Below are 19,376 nucleotides of genomic sequence, written 5' to 3'. Positions count from 1 at the left end.
TGGCGCAGAGAGCAGGGTTTTAGATTTTTGGATCATTGGGATCTCTTCTGGGGATGGTGGGACCTGTACAGATTGGATGGGTTGCACCTCAACTCGAGGGGGAGCAATATCCTTGCAGGTAGGTTTGCTAGCATGGTTCAGGAGGGTTTAAACTAATTTGCAAGTGGGATGGGACCGAAGGGATAGAGCAGTGAAAGAAGTGCATGGAGTAAAGCCAGATCTAACATATAGAGAGGCTTTGAGGAAAGAGAAGCAGAATAAAAGGTGTAAAGACAGTAAGGTAGAAGGGCTGACGTGTGTACCTCAAAGCAAGAAGCATCAGGAGCAAAGGTGATGAACTGAGAGCTTGGATACATACATGGAATTATGATGTAGTGGCCATTACAGAGACTTGGCTGGTACCAGGGCAGGAATGGATTCTGAATATTCCTGGATTTCTGTGCTTTAAAAGGGATAGAGAGGGCGGAAAAAGGGGAGGTGTAGCAGGATCTTCTTTTGAGTCAGTATGGGTGGAAGTCAGGAACAGGAAGGGAGCAGTTACTCTATTGGGGGTATTCTATAGGCCCCCTGGTAGCAGCAGAGATACAGAGGAGCAGATTGGGAGGCAGATTTTGGAAAGGTGCAAAAATAACAGGATTTTTATCATGGGTGACTTTAACTTCCCTAATATTAACTGGCACCTGATTAGTTCCAAGGGTTTAGATGGGGCAGAGTTTGTTAAGTGTGTCCAGGACGGATTCCTGTCACAGTATGTGGACAGGCGGACTAGGGGGAATGCCATACTAGATCTAGTACTAGGTAATGAACCGGGTCAGGTCACAGATCACTCAGTGGATGAGCATCTGTGGATGAGTGACCACCACTCCCTAGCCTTTAGCATTATCATGGAAAAGGATAGAATCAGAGAGGACAGGAAGATTTTTAATTGGGGAAGGGCAAATTATGAGGCTACAAGGCTAGAACTTGCGGGTGTGAATTGGGATGATGTTTTTTCAGGGAAATGTACTATGGACATGAGGTTGATGTTTAGAGATCTCTTGCAGGATGTCAGAGATAACTTTGTCACGGTGAGGAAGATAAAGAATGGTAGGGTGAAGGAACCATGGGTGACAAGTGGAAAATCTAGTCAGGTGGAAGAAGGCAGCATACATGAGGTTTAGGAAGCAAGGATCAGATGGGTCTATTGAGGAATATAGGGAAGCAAGAAAGGAGCTTAAAAAGAGACAGAGAAGAGCAAGAAGGGGGCATGAGAAGGCCTTGGCGAGCAGGATAAAGGAAACCCCCAAGGCATTCTTCAATTATATGAAGAAAAAAAGGATGACAGGAGTGAAAGTAGGACCGATTAGAGATAAAGGTGAGAAGATGTGCCTGGAGGCTGTGGAAGTGAGCGAGGTCCTCAATGAATACTTCTCTTCGGTATTTGCCAATGAGAGGGAACTTGATGATGGTGAGGACAATATGAGTGTGGTTGATGCTCTGGAGCGTGTTGATATTAAGGAAGAGGAGGTGTTGGAGTTGTTAAAATACATTAGGATGGATAAGTCCCCGGGGCCTGACGGACTATTCCCCAGGCTGCTCCACGAGGCGAGGGAAGAGATTGCTGGGCCTCTGTCTAGGATATTTATGTCCTCGTTGTCCACGGGAATGGTACCGGAGGATTGGAGGGAGGTGAATGCTGTCCCCTTGTTCAAAAAGGGTAGTAGGGATAGTCCAGGTAATTATAGACCAGTGAGTCTTACGTCTGTGGTGGGAAAGCTGTTGGAAAAGATTCTTAGAGATAGGATCTATGGGCATTTAGGGAATCATGGTCTGATCAAGGACAGTCAGCATGGCCTTGTGAAGGACAGATCGTGTCTAACAAGCCTGATAGAGTTCTTTGAGGAGGTGACCAGGCATATAGATGAGGGTACTGCAGTGGATGTGATCTATATGGATTTTAGTAAGGCATTTGACAAGGTTCCACACGGTAGGCTTATTCAGAAAGTCAGAAGGCATGGGATCCAGGGAAGTTTGGCCAGGTGGATTCAGAATTGGCTTGCCTGCAGAAGGCAGAGGGTGGTGATGGAGGGAGTACATTCAGATTGGAGGATTGTGACTAGTGGTGTCCCACAAGGATCTGTTCTGGGACTTCTACTTTTCGTGATTTTTATTAATGACCTGAATGTCGGGGTAGAAGGGTGGATTGGCAAGTTTGCAGACGACACAAAGGTTGGTGGTGTTGTAGATAGTGTAGAGGATTGTCGAAGATTGCAGAGAGACATTGATAGGATGCAGAAGCGGGCTGAGAAGTAAGGCAGAGTACAAGGTAAATGGCAGAATACTTGGTTGTGTGGAGGAGCACAGGGATCTGGGGGTACATGTCCACAGATCCCTGAAGGTTGCCTCACAGGTGGATAGGGCAGTTAAGAAAGCTTACGGGGAGTTAGCTTTCATAAGTCGAGGGATAGAGTTTATGAGTCGCGATGTAATGATGCAGCTCTATAAAACTCTGGTTAGGCCACAATTGGAGTACTGTGTCCAGTTCTGGTCACCTCGCTAGAGGAAGGATGTGGAAGAATTGGAAAGGGTACAGAGGAGATTTACCAGGATGCTGCCTGGTTTAGAGAGTATGCATTATGATCAGAGATTAAGGGAGCTAGGGCTTTACTCTTTGGAGAGAAGAAGGATGAGAGGAGACATGATAGAGGTGTACAAGATAATAAGAGGAATAGATAGAGTGGATAGCCAATGCCTCTTCCCCAGGGCACCACTGCTCAATACAAGAAGATATGTCTTTAAGGTAAGGGGTGGGAAGTTCAAGGGGGATATTAGAGGAAGGTTTTTTACTCAGAGAGTGGTTGGTGCATGGAATGCACTGCCTGAGTCAGTGGTGGAGGCAGATACACTAGTGAAGTTTAAGAGACTACTGGACAGGTACATGGAGGAATTTAAATTGGGGGCTTATATGGGAGGCAGGGTTTGAGGGTCAGCACAACATTGTGGGCCGAAGGGCCTGTATTGTGCAGTACTATTCTATGTTCTATATCATTGGGTATGTTTAAAGCAGAGGTCGCTTTGTTCTTGATTAGTCAGAGTGTCAAAGGTTACGAAGAGAAGCACATGATGGAATGACTGGGCTGAATAGCCTAATCCTGCCGCTATATCTTATGGTATTAATGAAAAGCTTGCAAACAAAACTAGAATTTTCATACCAGCTCAGCAATCCAATGGCAACATCATGGTTAAATCCCAGAGTTCTGCTTGTTGAATCTTTTTAAAATATTGAAACACATGTCGTTAATCCTTTTCAATCACTGTGTTTAATTGATGACTCCAAGAAGATTGAAATTGTTCTGTGTGCTATTTGTGTGCACACAGACTAACACATTCACTTCAAATGCATCTGTAATTGCAATTATGATGCTTGAAATATGCTGTAGAGCAGTGAGGCTAAAAATAGCAATGCCTCTCAAAATTAGCCTGTAAAGGAAAACGAGCAGATTTTGAGTTTTCATTCCCTCCTGCTATCATATATTACCATCAACAGATTTGCAGAACAGTACAGCACAGTACAGCCCTTTGGCCCATCATAACCATGCTGGTAGGCACGGTAGCACAGTGATTAGCGTGATAATATTACATTTGGTGGCATTCTGGAATTCCCAGTTCAATTCCAGCATTGTCTGTAAGGAATTTTTACATTCTCCCCGTGACTGTGTGCGTTTCCACCAGGTGGTCTGGTTTCTTCCCACAGTCCAAAGATGTATTGTTTAGAAGGTTAATTGGTCATTGTAAGTCATCCTGTGATTCGGCTAGAATTCAATAGGTGGGCTGCTGGGCATGGTTCTGGAAGGGCCTGTTCTGTGCTGCATCTCTAAATTAAATAAAAACATGCTAATAAAGTTCTGGAAGGGCCTGTTCTGTGCTGCATCTCTAAATTAAATAAAAACATGCCAATAAAGTTCGCTGCTCCCAAAACTGCTCTCTAACACAAATGGAAGCAAATTTCCAACAAGCCAGAGAATCAAAAGGCCGACTGATCAGATTTTTCTGATGTTTTGAATACGATTTCTACATAGCAAAATAAGTATGTATTCAATCTCTTTCGTTTACCAGAACTTTGACTGGTTGAGTTTCCTCAACAAAATCTTCTCGACCGTGTCTCTGAATCTGACGGTTTCAGAAGAAGTTGTCATTTATGCACCCGAATATCTTCAGAAATTAAAAAATATCTTCACCAAATATAGTCCCAGGTATGTGTCTGAATCGTTTTGCAGCTCTCTGCACATGAAAAAGAACATGATTATGTTATCTACCCCGTAATGGATTAAAGAACCAGCAGAAATGGGAAACACCTTGGAGGCTGGTATTGCTATTTTCTAAAGCTCGTTTATTAGTAACTATGCAATACAGTAATAAAAATTCAGGTATATCGGACAGATTAGCAATGATTATATATAAGTGTAGAAATAATAGACACAAGCTTCTTTGAGCTTAGGAGGTAATTGGATACAGTCTTACGATGATAGGTAGAGTTCAGTTCGTATTATTGAGTTGAGCGGTGTTGGAGAGAGAGAGAGGTGTTTAGTTCTTCAGGTGAGCTGATGCCGTCGATCTTCCGTTGTCCTCCGAAATCCTTTATAAGTCACCAAATGTGACCACAACAAGGGGACCGTCTTCTGTGGTGAAGTTATCAACCCAGGCGAGGATTGGACACACTAATAACTTCCCAACAGTCACTACTTTTTCACACTGCAAGAGCTACTGATCGATTCTCCTGATCGATCCTCCAAAAAACCCACTTTTCTGTGGGCACAACATAGCTCATCCAGTGTCCAAAACCATGTGTGTGTCTAACAACCAGCTGGCCTTGTATTTATCTCAGCATGCTGAACACCAGCTGTCCATCACATAATGCCACCCTCAGTTACCCTGACGACTCACAAGCTGTACGTTGCTCTCTCTCTCTTTAAGTCAGTCACACTCTCTCTCTTTTTTAAAGGTACAGTCCATAAGGGATAATTCAGGATCCCATCTCAACTATAACTTGCTTTGCATCAATTCCCACTCAATACACCCAATTCCTCTCTGTTCTGCTTACTGTGGCCATCACTCCCGCTTAAAGACATTAGAATTATAGAGTCCTTTAGCCCATACAGTTCAGGCCCACCTGATTCTCTCCTTAGCCCCATTTGCCTGCACCTGGACCATAGCACTCCATACCTCGGTCATCCAGGTTTCTGTGGCAACACCTGTGTGATGACACTTGTGGGCTACCCAGCACAATCCTCGCTGATTTGATTTGTTGCCAACGATGCACTTCAGTGTATGTTAAGACGTACATGTAGCACATAAAGCTAATCTTAATTTACCCACTCTTATCTCTTTTTTATTCAAGCTTCTCTTAAAAGTTAGAATCCAAGCTGCACCTACCACTTCCGCTGGCAGCTCATTGCACACCCTCTGAGTGAAGAAGCTCCCCCTCATTTTCCCCTGAAACATTTCATCTTTCACTCTAAACCTGTGACCTCTAGTTGTAGTCTCACCTAACCCAAAAGCAAAAGCCTGCTTGCAGTTGGCCTTTCCATAATTAATTGAAAGTGACAGCACTTACACTTAAGGGCAGAATGAAAGCTTTTGGTCTTCATGTCAAAGTATTGAATACAGGAAATGGGATGTTATGCTGAAGGTGTATAAGATGTTGGTGAGGCCTAACTTGGAGTATTGTGTGCAGTTTTTTGTCACCTACCTGCAGGAAAGATGTAACTTTGAAAGAGTGCAGAGAAAATTTACAAGGATGTTGCCAGGACAGGAGGACCCAAGTAATAAGGAAAGATTGAATAGGTTAGGACTTTATTCCTTGGTACGTAGAAGATTGAGAAGAGATTTGATAGAGTTATACAAAATTATGAGGTGTACAGATGGGGTAAATGCAAGCAGGCTTTTCCCACTGAGACTGTGTGGGACTACAACCAGAGGACTTGGATTAAGATTGAAAAGTGAAAAGTTTAAGGGGATCATAAGGGAAGACTCCTTCATTCAAAGGTTTGTGAGAGTGTGGAACGAGCAGCCAGTGCAAGTGGTGCATGTGACTTCAGTTTCAACGTTTAGGAGAATTTTGGATAGGAACATGGATAGTAGGGATATGGATGGCTATGGTCCCAGTGCAGGTAGATGGGAGCTGGCAGTTTAAAAGGCTCAGCATGGACTAGATGGGCCAAAGAGCTTGTTTCTGTTCTGTATTTTACTATAACACTATGACTCTATCTATGCCTGTCATAATTTTCTATGCCTCTAATAAAATTTTTCCTCATTTTCCTGCACTTCTAAAGTCCAAACCTATTCAATCTTAGCCTATAACTCAGATCTCAGGTCCTGGAGAGATCCATGCAAACATTCTTTCATGGTCCTAGCAAGGTGGTCTAGCACTAACCACAAATCCTTTACAGTGCCGGCCATTACCGATCGGGGTTCAATTCCCAGCACAGCAAAGTGTTCGCATGTTTTCTCCATGAACGTGTGGGTTTCCTCTGGGTGCTCCAGTTTCCTCCTACATTCCAAAGACACTGTCAGTGAGTTGTGGGCATGGTACCATAGCTTTGGAAGCACAGCGACATTTGTGGGCAGCTTCCAGCATAACCCTTGCTGATTTGATTTGTTATCTGTTTTGATGTACATGATAAGGATCAGCTTAAAAAAAGATCTTTGTCTTTAACTTTTTTAAAGTCCCTAATTCCTTTAACCCCAAAGCCTACACTCCCCATGTTGTACAGTCACCACATGCATTCCACGATCAGTTGAATCAAAGAACTTTCTGCTGGAGATTTCTGATGCCTTGTCCATATAACACACTCAGTAGCCACTACCTAATAAAGTGGCCACTGAGTGTATGTTCACGCTGGTATGCTGTTGTAGCTCATCCAATTCAATGGTCAACATATTCTGAATTCAGAAATGCTCTTCCACACACTACTGTTGTAAGACGTGGTTCTTTGAGTTACTGTCACTTTGTCAGATTGAACCAGTCTGGCCATTTTCCTCTGAACTTTCTCATTAACAAGATGTCTTCTACTCACCTGATTTTTTTTCGTTTTTTTGCACCATTCTCATACTCTTGAGACTGTTGGGTGCGTAAATCCCAGGAGATCAGCACTTTCTGTGATACTCAAACCAGCCGTCTGGCACCAACAATCATTCCACGGTCAAAGTCACTTAGATCACATTTCTACCCCATTCTGATGTTTATTCTGAACAACTGAACCTCTTGACCATGTCTGCATGCTTTTATACATTGAGTTGCTGCCACATGATTGGCTGATTAGCTATTTGCTTCAACAAGCAGGTGAACAGGTGTACCTAATAAAGTGGCCACTGAGGTCAAATTGCTGCCATCATCAGCATTGATCACAAATGAATATTTAAATAATAAATGGGGATCTTATCTGAAGATTTTTACTGATGGCTCAGTGGACCCAGACAGCAGTAGGGTAGGATTTGGGATGTATGCATCTCAACTTGGAGTTAAGATTGGTCACCGGGTTTCAGATGGCGTTTCTGTCTTTGCAACAGAATTATTAGCGATCCTCTGGGCCTTATGGTGGATAGAAGACTCTCGACCACGTAGGGTTATCACCTGTTCGGATTCTGCTGCTGCCTTACAGTCTATAAAAGGGAGTAAATCAAAAGCTCGTCCTGACATAGTTATTGAGATTCTCTTAGTGTTGTTTAGAGTAGGGAAGATGGGTTGTGCAGTTAGATTGTCATGGATACCTGGGCATGCTGGGGTGGAGGGAAATGAAATTGTGGATGGCATTGCAAAATCTTCCTTACGGAGCAGGCAAGTAGAAATTAGAGCTCCCCTAGGCAGAGCAGAATTGAGAAGCAGGATTAAAAAAGGTATAGAGAAGAAGTGGCAGGAGGATTGGAAAAATTAATTAAGGGGCAGGCATTATTTTTCTAGTCAGCCACTAGTTAAAAAGGTCTCAGACTGTTACCTTTTAAGTCGTAGAGATATGGTGAAATTAACAAGACTTAGGTTGGGGCATTGCGGGCTAAACCATTATTTATAGATAATAGGAAAACATCCTACTGGATTATGTGACTGTGGTAGTCCAGAGACAGTCCAGCATGTCTTGCTGAGCTGTAATCGATACAAAATTGAAAGAAGCATGTTGGTCAAGAGGCTATCTGGCTTAAATTTATTTTGGTTTTTTTTTAAATCTTTGTTTGGCCATCAAGAGAATCAGCATCTGATTGAAGAGTCTATTATTCAGTTTATACGTGAGACTAGGTTGTATTCGAGAATTTGAGTTCCTTGAAGATCTATAATTAATTGTACATCCTGCGGAGGGCTGTAATACGCCTAGTTGCATCTAAACAGCCGGAAATAGAAGAAAAGAAATTGCTGCCACTTGTAATGCAAGGTTGTGTGGGGAGGAGAGCCAGAGGAGTGAGGATTTGAATGGCTGCAATGGCAATGAAACACTCTCCAAAAACGAATCAGAACACGAGGGAGCAAAAGCAAAGCAATGGGAGAAAGATTAACATTTCTGGTTCATGTGATCTGCAGGGAGATTCAAAACTACATCATGTGGAATCAAGCAATAAACTTTGTGGGGAGTTTGAGCAGTGCCTACAAGGACGCAAAAAAGGATTTTTACAAGGTAAGAGTGCCTCATGCTGGGACGCCCATGCTTTGGTGTGCCATGGCAGCGTCGTAGTTGGTGGAACACTATTACATCTCAGGGAGTCGGAGTCTGGAGTTCAGTTCCAATGCTGTCTGTAAGGGATTTGTACTTACTCCCTGTGATATGATTGGTTTCCTCCCACAGTACAAAGATGTACCAGTTAATAGGTTATTGGTCATTATGATTGTCAAAGTTCAAAGTACATTTATTATCAAAGTATGGATAAATTATACAACCTTGAGATTTCTGTCTGCTTACAGGCAGCCACAAACCAAGAAACCCGAAAGAATCCATTAAAAAAGACCAACTAACATCCAATGCGTAGAGTGGAAAAACACAAATTATGCAAACAATAAAAGCAACAGTGTCCAGAACAAAAGTGAGTCCATAGAACACGAAGGCAGGAGCAGCCCCAAGCAGGCCGCCAGCCTCACAGCCTCAGCATTAGAGCTGCTGAGAGCAAAGAAACGTCATGGAGCAATGAGCAGAACTGGCCCGAATCTCATCTCTTGTCCCCCAACATCCTGCCTTTTCAATCCATGTAGCCCGGTGTTTAAATCCTCCACACATCAGGTCGATCCTCGCTCCGGGACCCAGGCCCTGTCAATCTACATGCTCTGGGCCTGGACCTACCGCCACGTTCTGGCCCATACATGACCTTTCCAAACTGGCCGGACGCTAGTTCGATCAGACCTCACTCTCAGTTTAGGAGGACGAACTTCAAAACTCCTCCGCTCTGCATGCCCCTATTCCATCTCGACCTCACTCCAACTTTGCATTGTACCCACATGCCTTGGCCCTCGAGTTAGTCTCGCCTTCGCTCGCCTGTTCAATATCTGCGGTGACCATTAACTGTGATTTTTTTACAAAGAAGTGTCATTAATAAAGTATAGAGTTGTATCTCTTGCTTTATGAACCACCAGTAACTTGTTGCCCATCTTCAGTAGTACCATCTTAAACCGGACTGCGACTAGGCTGGAGTTAAATAGGTGGGTTGCTGGTCAATGATGCAGATCATTGGGCCAAAAGGGCCAATTCTTCACTGTATTCCTGATTTAAAAAACAAATATAAAAAATTATATAGAGTGAGAACATGAGTTGTAGAGTCCTTGAAAGTGAGTCCGTATGTTATAGACAATAGACAATAGGTGCAGGAGTAGGCTATTCGGCCCTTCAAGCTAGCACCGCCATTCACAGTGATCATGGCTGATCATCCACAATCAGTATCCAGTTCCTGCCTTGTGCTGTGGAATCAATTCAGATTTGAGGTGAGTGAATTTGTCGACATCAATCCAGGAGCCTGATGGTTGTAAGGTAATAACACTGTCTCTTCTTGCACTTCATGATGAAAGGTCTTGGCCCAAACCTTTTCCATAGATGCCACTTGGCCTGCTGAGTTCCTTCAGCTTTCTGTGTGTGTTGCTTGTCTACCTACATCTCACTGCTTTGGGAAAGCAGCCAATATAATAAAAGACACCGCTCACACCGGCCATTCTCTCTTCTCCCCCTCACAGAAGATACAAAAAACTGAAAGAGCATACCATAAGGCTCACGTACAGCTCTACCCTACTATTATGAGTCAATTCAACTGATCCCTTATGTATTAAGATGGACTCTTGACCTTAGAATCTTCCTTGTCATAAATTGCACCTTATTGTCTATCTGCATTGCATTTTCCCTGTAACTAACACTTTGTTCTGCATTCAGTTATTGTCTTTCCCTTGTACTCCCTCGGTGCCACGATATGATGAAATGAGTGGTATGAATGATGGGATGCAAAGTGGCATTTTTCACCGTACCTTGGTACAGATCAGGATCCCAAGCAGGTTTAATATCACTGGCGTGTGTTGTGAAATTTGTTGTCTTTGCAGCAACAGTACAATGCAGTATATAATAATAGAGAAGAAAAACTGTGGATAAAAGTATGCATACATATGTAGATAAAATAATTAAATTAAATAAATAGTGCAAAAATAGAAATTAAAAAAGCAGTGAGGTAGTGCTCATGGCTTCAATGGCCATTCAGAAAACAGATGGCAGAGGGGAAGAATTTGTTCCTGAGTCACTGAGTGTGTGCCTTCATGCTTCTGTACCTCCTTCCTGATGGTAGCAAACAGAAGAGGGCATGTCCTGGATGATGAGGGGCCTTAATGGTGGACAACGCCTTACTGAGGCACAGCTCCTTGAAGATGTCCTGAATACCATGGAGGCTAGTTCCCATGATGAAACTGACTACGTTTAGAGTTCTCTGCAGTTTACTTTGATCCGGCTCAGTAGCCTCCCACCTCCCTCCCCATACCAGATGGTGATGCAGGTAGTCAGAATGCAGTTCACAGTACATCTGGAGAAATTTTCGAGGTGTCCAAAGCTACCTATACAGATCATTTCAAAACAAGCGCGTTGAGGTAGCCCAGAGAAAGTGCAGTGCTGATAGGTGATTATGAGGTCAAGATTTTGTCTTTAACATTTGTGGTCCACTTGTGAGTCTATCACAGTGGGGTAGAAGTTGTCCTTGAGCCTGGTGGTATGTGTTTTCAAGCTTTTGTGGCCTCTGCTTGACAGGCGAGGGGAGAATGGAGAAAGTTCAAGTTTAATTGTCTCGCAACCATACATATGAATATGGCCAAATGGAACAGCATTCGCCTGGGGCCAAGTTGTAAAACACAGTCATACACAGCACATAACACATATAATATGGTAGCAAAAAAAACAAGCAGGCACAAATAAATGTATAGCCCAAGTCCATGAGTAGCATAGGATTTTGTCCTGGAGCTACACTCCTGCAAGAACAACATGCAGCTTGTCTTCATCATACACTTGCACAGCCTCAGACAAACACAATCCAGCTTCTCTTCTGCCGAGTGAACACTGAAACCAGCATTCACAGGAGGGGGGCCAGCACTCAATCCAGCACCGACTCCAGCTTGCCTTTGCTCTCTCCCACACCACCGCTGGCATCTTTGATTGTGCTGGTTGATTTTCCCAGAAAGCTTCCCCCCTCAAGGATTCTTTTGACAGTTCACGCTTTAACAACGAATGAAGATAATCACACCCAGTGATGTGTTTGGGAATGGCAGGGCTGGTGCTCGATTATCCAAAACATAACCTACACTGAGCTAGTGTCGTAGAGCCATGCATGTGGAAGGAAGCCACTCTGTCCATTGGGGCTGTGACCATCGACAAAGGGCTAACAAACTAGACCAGTCTTTCCACACTGGGACTGTGGCCCCCTACACTCCAATCTTCTCATGCACAGTTTAATTGAGTTTCTGCCTCAATCCCCTTCCCAGAAAATGAGTCCCAGACCCCTGTCACTGACCAGAGGAAAGCCTTCAATCTCCTACCCTCTAGATCCTCCTAAATCACTTTAAACCTCTGCCCATTGAGTGAAGATCCCACACTATAAGGCAGATAGTTCCCTCATTATTTAAAAATGCAAACACGAGGAAATCTGCAGATGCTGGAAATTCAAGCAACACACACAAAATGCTGGTGGAACGCAGCAGGCCAGACAGCATCTATAGGCAGAAGCACAGTCGATGTTTCAGGCCGAGAATATCCCTTCATACCCTGACCAATCAAAAATTAATCAACCTCTGCCTTATACATAAATATACATAAAGACTTGGCCTCCACAGCTATCAGTGGGAAAGAATTCCATAGATTCACCACTGTCTGGTTAAAGAAATTCCTCCACATCTCTGTTCTAAAAGGACAGAGTTCTGAAGTTGTGTTCTCTGGTCTTAGACTTTCCCACCATAGGAAACATCCTCCCCACAACCACTCAGTCAAGGACTTCCACCATTCAATAGGTACATAAAAAGTTACAAAAGTGAGTATTGCAAAAGATGAAAAACATGGGCTCATAGACAATTCAGAAAACAGATGGTAGAGGGTATGAAAGTGATTTTATATGAAACATTCTATTGATGTGTTTTGTTCTGCCTAGATTCTGTATGGTGTAAAATCAGAGACTGCAGAGTGGAGAAGGTGTGCACAGTATGTCAGTAGCAACATGGAGAAGGCAGCTGGACGACTCTATGTGGACGAAGCTTTTGTTGGGGAAAGTAAGCAAATGGTATGGCTATCTACTTTCTGAACATTTTTAGACTGGCAAAGCACTTCTAATGTGACAGACTTTTGTACATCTTATTCATTCCAGGAATGTGTGGATCACACAGGAAACACAGAACGTAAGACATGGAATATAATTCAAGTCTATTGTCAGTCAACCATACACATTCTATGGCATCACTGCTGGCATCTAGGGCAGCAATAAGGTCCTCCATCCCTGGTGTTGTTCAAAGCTTCATTCATCATGTCAGTAGTTTAGTTTCCTCTACTCTCAGACACGCAGGTCCCGGGTGGAGACTCAGGAATACTGTCACACTCAGATGTAGAAGGGTTCTTCATTGCTGTTTCCTCAACAAATTTGTTTTACCAGTCAGGGTTGGTGGCGCTGAGCTGAACCCCTGCACCTGGAGGACTGGTGGACCACTCTTACTCTGGCTTCTACTGTTTGACCCTACCAAGAGCCAAAGCATAAAGTCCTGGCTCCAGCCAACATATCTCAGGCCATTGAGGTACGCAAGCCTCCAAACCCTACAACAAGGTTATGGTCCTCTTGGAGGGACCATACACATGTAAACAGCTAAGCAAAACAGTGGTCTATGTCACTTAGATCACATTTCTTCTCCATTCTGTTGTTTGGTCTGAACAACAACTGATCTTCTTGACTGCATCTGCATGCTTTTATGCAATGAGCTGCTATTACATGATTGGTTAATGAGATATTTGCATTAACGAGCAGGTGCATCTAATAAAGTGGCCACTGAGTGTAGGTAGCCCAAGTTGGCTCTGTTATCAAAGTTACAAAATTAGTTAAGGACCTTTAGTGAAAATACAAAGGTTGTAAAAGTAACTTTACAAAAATTCCTCATGGTTATTGGAGGCTGTGGATAGACATATCAGAATGGAAATGGGACGTGGAATTAAAATTCCCAATCTGATATGTCCACACATTTTAATTCCACGTCCTATTCCCATTCTGATATGTCTATCCACAGCCTCCTCTACTGTAAAGATGCAGCCATACTCAGGTTGGAGGAACAACACTTTATATTCCGTCTGGGTAGCCTCCAACCTGATGGCATGAACATTGACCTCTCAAGCTTCCGCTAATGCCCCACCTCCCCCTCATACCCCATCCGTTATTTATTTATTTATACACACACACATTCTTTTTCTCTCTCTCCTTTTTCTCCCTGTGTCCCTCTCACTATACCCCTTGCCCATCCTCTGGGCTTCCCCCCCTCCCTCTTTCTTTCTCCCTAGGCCTCTTGTCCCATGATCCTCTCATACCGTTTTGCCAATCACCTGTCCAGCTCTTGGCTCCATCCCTCGCCCTCCTGTCTTCTCCTATCATTTCGGATCTCCCCCTCCCCCCCCACTTTCAAATCTCTTATTAGCTCTTCTCTCAGTTAGTCCTGACGAAGGGTCTCGGCCCGAAACGTCGACTGTACCTCTTCTTAGAGACGCTGCCTGGCCTGCTGCGTTCACCAGCAACTTTGATGTGTGTTGCTTGAATTTCCAGCATCTGCAGATTTCCTCGTGTTTGCATTGTTACACTTGTCTAAATTCCTTGCTGCCTCAGTAAAACAGCCAACGTATCAAACCCCTCCCCCGACCTCAGCCGAGGCTCCCCCATCGAGCCCGTCCAACAGACGGAGTCGTTCAGAAAACTTACTCCCCACAGTTTGGTTTCCAGCCATAGACTCTGAGCCAGCTCAATAAAATTCAGCCACAGACCCCGTCGTGCTGAAAGAAGATCGACCTGATACATTAATTCTGTTCTCCTCTCCCTGGATGCTGCCTGCGTTAACAAGTATTTCTCTGCTTCATTTTCAATTTGCAGTTTTGCACAGTTTTGCTTTCGAATGAAATTCATTATACTCCAACAAAAAAACTTCCTTAACTTTTATGATTAGCTCTGTATGTGTGTGTGTAGATAGAGTCACAGAGTCCTACAGCACAGAATCAGGCCCTTTGGCCCAGGGAGACATGCTGAACAAGATGCCCAACGCTTTGCAATATCAGTGACCAGGGGTTCAATTCCCACTTCTGCCTGGAAGGAGTTTGTACATTCTCCCTGTAGCTGTGTGGATGTCCTCCGGGTGCTGTGCTTTCCTCCCACCGTCCAAGACTGTGGTTGGTAGGTTAATTGGTCATTGTAAGTTGTCTCATAATTCAGCTAAAGTTAAGTCAGGGTGTAGCTTGAAGGGCTGAAGGGCCTATTCCATGCTGTATCTCAATAAATAAATCAGTTCCCCTAAATGTGTGTTCAATTGAAGCACAATAGAAAGCATTCAGTTTGGATGCATAATGGATTGATATGACAACTGCTCTGCACGTGACTGCAAGGAACTGCATCGAGTTGTGGATGGAGTCTGTCTGCACTTGTCACGGTCTTGGTAAAGTAGCCAGAAAAAAATCAAAGACTCACCAATGTCAACCATTCTGTCTTCAATTCTCCCCAACCAATCAAGAAGAAGATACAAAAGTCTGAAAGTCTGAATCCAACATGCTCAAGGACATCGCACAGTTATCAGACTATTAAATGATCTCCTAGTACAATAAGATGGATTCTAGTCTTCACAGTCTACTTTGCCTTGCACCTTATTGTCTACCGGCACTGTGAATTTATTTATTTATTTGTTTGTTTGTTTGTTTACAGTACAGAATAGGCCCTTCATCAAATCCTGATTTAACCTGAGCCTAATCACAAGATGGCCATGTCTGTGCCAGTTGCGTCGAGCTGCAGCTCCGAGGGAACGGGTTAGGGAACCAGAGCTGCAGCTCCGAGGGGACGGGTTAGGGAACCAGAGCTGCAGCTCCGAGGGGACGGGTTAGGGAACCAGAGCTGCAGCTCCGAGGGGACGGGTTAGGGAACCAGAGCTGCAGCTCCGAGGGGACGGGTTAGGGAACCAGAGCTGCAGCTCCGAGGGGACGGGTTAGGGAACCAGAGCTGCACCTCCGAGGGGACGGGTTAGGGAACCAGAGATGCAGCTTGATGACCTTCATCTGGTCAGGGGAAGTGAGGAGGTGATAGAGAGGAGCTATAGACAGGTAGTCACACCGGGGCCTCAGGAAACAGGTAAGCGTGTAACAGTCAGGAGAGGGAAGGGCAGATGCTACAGAGTACCCCTGTGGCTGTCCCCCTTAACAATAAGTACTCCTGTTTGAGTACTGTTGGGGGGAGAACGGCTTACTTGGGGGAAGCAACAGTAGCCGCGTCTCTGGCACAGAGTCTGGCCCTGTGGCTCAGAAGGGTGGGGAACAGAAGAAGGCAGCAGTAATAGGGGGTCAGACAGGCAATTCTGTAGACACAGGAAAGAAACATGGATGGTAGTTTGCCTCCCAGGTGCCAAGGTCCGGGATGTTTCTGATCAGGTCCACTATATCCTGAAGTGGGAAGGTGAACATCCAGAGGCTGTGGTACATATTGGTACCAATGACATAGGTAGGAAAAGGGAGGAGGTCCTGAAACCAGACTACAGGGAGTTAGGAAGGAAGTTGAGAAACAGGACCTCAAAGGTAATAATCTTGGGATTACCGCCTGTGCCACGTGATAGTGACTATAGAAATAGAATGAGGTGGAGGATAAATGCGTGGCTGAGGGATTGGAGCAGGGGGTAGAAATTCAGATTCCTGGATCATTGGGACCTCTTTTGGGGCAGGAGTGACCTGTACATAAAGGATGGGTTGCACTTGAATCCGAGAGGGCCCAATATCTTGGAATGGGAGGTTTGCTTAGGCTACTGGGGAGAATTTAAACTACAATTGCTGGGGGGTTGAAACCGAACTGAAGAGACAGAGGAAGGGCCTTTTGGCTCACAAATAGAGAAAGCTTGGAAACAGTGTGTGAGGGAGGATAGGCAGGTGACAGAGAAGGGATGCACTCAGACCGATGGATTGAGATGTGTCTGTTTTAATGCAAGAAGCATCACCCATGAACAAAACAGATGAGCTTAGAGTGTAGATCAGTACTTGGAGCCATGATGTTGTGGTCACTACAGAGACTTGGATTGTTCAGGGGCAGGGCTTGGAGTGCCAGGTTATAAATGTTTCAGAAAGGACAGGGAGGGATCCAAAAGAGGTTGGGGGTGTGGCACTGCTGATTAGAGATAGTGTCACGGCTGCAGAAAAGGAAGAAATCATGGAGGGATTGTCTACTGAGTCTCTGTGGGTGGGAGTTAGGAACAGGAAGGGGTCAATAACTCTACTGGGTGTTTTTTTATAGACCTCCCAATAGTAACAGGGATATCGAGGAGCAGATAGGGTGATCGATTATGGAAAGGTGTTCACAGAGTTGTCGTGGTGGGAGATTTTAATTTCCCAAATATTGGTTGGCATCTCCCTAGAACAAGGAGTTTAGATGGGGTGGAGTTTGTTAGGTGTGTTCAGGAAGGTTTCCTGACACAATATGTAGATAAGCCTACAAGAGGAGAGGCTGTACTTGATCTGGTATTGGGAAATGAACCTGGTCAGGTGTCAGGTCTCTCAGTGGGAGAGCATTTTGGAGAAGTGTTCACAATTCTATCTCCTTTACCATAGCATTGGAGAGGGATAGGAACAGATAAGTTAGGAAAGCCTTATTGGAGTAAGGGGAAATATGAAGCAATCAGGCAAGAACTTGGAAACCTAAACTGGGAACAGATGTTATCAGGGAAATGTACGGCAGAAATGTGGCAAATGTTCATGGGATATTTGTGTGGCGTTCTGCGTAGGTATGTTCCATTGAGACAGGGAAAGGATGGTAGGGTACAGGAACCGTGGTGTACAAAGGATGTTGAAAATCTGGTCAAGAAGAAAAGAAAAGCTTATAAAAGGTTCAAACAACTTGGTTCTGATAGCATCTAGAAGATTATAAGACTAGCAGGAAGGAGCTTAAGAATGAAATTAGGAGAGCCAGAAGGAGCCATGAGAAGGCCTTGGTGAGCAGGATTAAAGAAAACCTCAAGGCATTCTACAGGTATGTGAAGAACAAGAGGACAAGATGTGTGATAATAGGACCAATCAAGTGTGACAGTGGAAAAGCGTGTATGGAACTGGAGGAGACAGCAAAGGTACTTAATGAATACTTTGCTTCAGTATTCACTACGGAAATGGGCCTTGGTGATTGCAGGAATGACTTACAGCGGATTGAAAAGCTTGAGCATATAGACATTAAGAAAGAGGATGTACTGGAGCTTTTGGAAAGCATCAAGTTGGATAAGTCACCTGGACCAGATGAGATGTACCCCAGTCTACTGTGGGAAGCGAGGGAAGAGATTGCTGAGCCTCTGACAATGATCTTTGCATCATCAAAGGGGACGGGAGAGGTTCCAGAGGATTGGAGGGTTGCAGACGTTGTTCCCTTATTCAAGAAAGGGAGTAGGGGTAGCCCAGGAAATTATAGACTATTGAATTTTACTTCAGTGGTTGGTAAGTTGATGGAGAAGATCCTGAGAGGCAGGAATTTTTTGAACATTTGGAGAGGTATAATATGATTAGGAATAGTCAGCATGGCTTTGTCAAAGGCAGGTTGTGCTTTATGAGCCTGATTGAATTTTTTGAGGATGTGACTGAACACATTGATGAAGATTGAGCAGTATAAATAGTGTACATGGATTTCAGCAAGGCATTTGGTAAGGTATCCCATGCAAGGCTTATTGAGAAAATAAGGAGGCATGGGATCCAAGGGGTCCTTACTTTGTGGATCAAAAATTGACATGCTCACAGAAGGCAAAAGTGGTTGTAGATGGGTCATGTTCTGCATGGAGGTCGATAACCAGTGGTGTGCCTCAGGGATCTGTTCTGGGATCCCTTCTCTTTGTGATTTTTATAAATGACCTCGATGAGAAAGTGGAGGGATGGGTTAGTAAGTGTTTTTGATGACACAAAGGTTAGGGGTGTTGTGGATAGTGTGGAAGACTGTCAGAGATTTCAGTGGGACATTGATAGGATGCAAAACTGGGCTGAGAAGTGGCAGATGGAGTTCAAACAGGTAAGTGTGAGGTGGTTCATTCTGGTAGGTCAAATATGATGGCAGAATATAGTATTAATTGTAAGACTCTTGGCAGTGTGGAGAATCAGAGGGATCTTGGGGTCTGAGTCCATAGGACACTCAAAGCTGCTGCACAGGTTGACCCTGGTTAAGAAGGCATACAGTGATTAGGCCTTCATCAACCATGGGATTGAGTTTAAGAGCCGAGAGGTAACGTTACAGCTATATGGGACCCTGGTCAGACCCCACTTGGAGTACTGTGCTCAGTTCTGGTCACCTCACTACAGGAAGGATGTGGAATCTATAGAATAGGTGCAGTGGAGATTTACAAGAACATTGCCTGGATTGGGGAGCATGCCTTATGAGAATAGGTTGAGTGAACTCGGCCATTTCTCCTTCGAGCAGCAGAGGATAAGAGATGACCTGATAGAGGTGTATAAGACAATGAGAGGAATTGATCATGTCGATAGCCAGAGGCTTGTTCCCAGGGCTGAAATGGCTAACACAAGAGGCACAGTTTTAAGATGCTTGGAAGTAGGTACAGAGGAGATATCAGGTTAAGTTTTTTTATGCAGAGATTGGTGAGTGCGTGGAATGGGCTGCCAGCAACACTGGTGGAGGCGGATACGATAGGGTCTTTTGAGCACAAAATAATCTGCAGATGC

At 44.3% G+C, this 19,376-nt stretch overlaps 1 protein-coding gene across 3 annotated transcripts in view; it reads left to right on the top strand.

The window, feature by feature from the left end:
- Window positions 1-19,376, top strand: part of LOC140196167 (neprilysin-like) — a 303,855-nt gene that overhangs the window by 202,499 nt on the left and 81,980 nt on the right. For all 3 annotated transcript variants that reach the window (XM_072254924.1, XM_072254921.1, XM_072254923.1), the window contains exons 11-13: window positions 4,096-4,232; window positions 8,549-8,642; window positions 12,616-12,744. In XM_072254924.1, the coding sequence (XP_072111025.1) occupies window positions 4,096-4,232; window positions 8,549-8,642; window positions 12,616-12,744 (360 nt within the window). The remainder of the gene's footprint in view (window positions 1-4,095; window positions 4,233-8,548; window positions 8,643-12,615; window positions 12,745-19,376) is intronic.

The sequence above is a fragment of the Mobula birostris genome, chromosome 4, assembly GCF_030028105.1.
Source record: "Mobula birostris isolate sMobBir1 chromosome 4, sMobBir1.hap1, whole genome shotgun sequence".
In the NCBI taxonomy this organism is placed as follows: domain Eukaryota; kingdom Metazoa; phylum Chordata; class Chondrichthyes; order Myliobatiformes; family Myliobatidae; genus Mobula; species Mobula birostris.
Note: the sequence above shows the minus strand (reverse complement) of the source record. Positions and strands in the feature narration are given on the sequence as shown.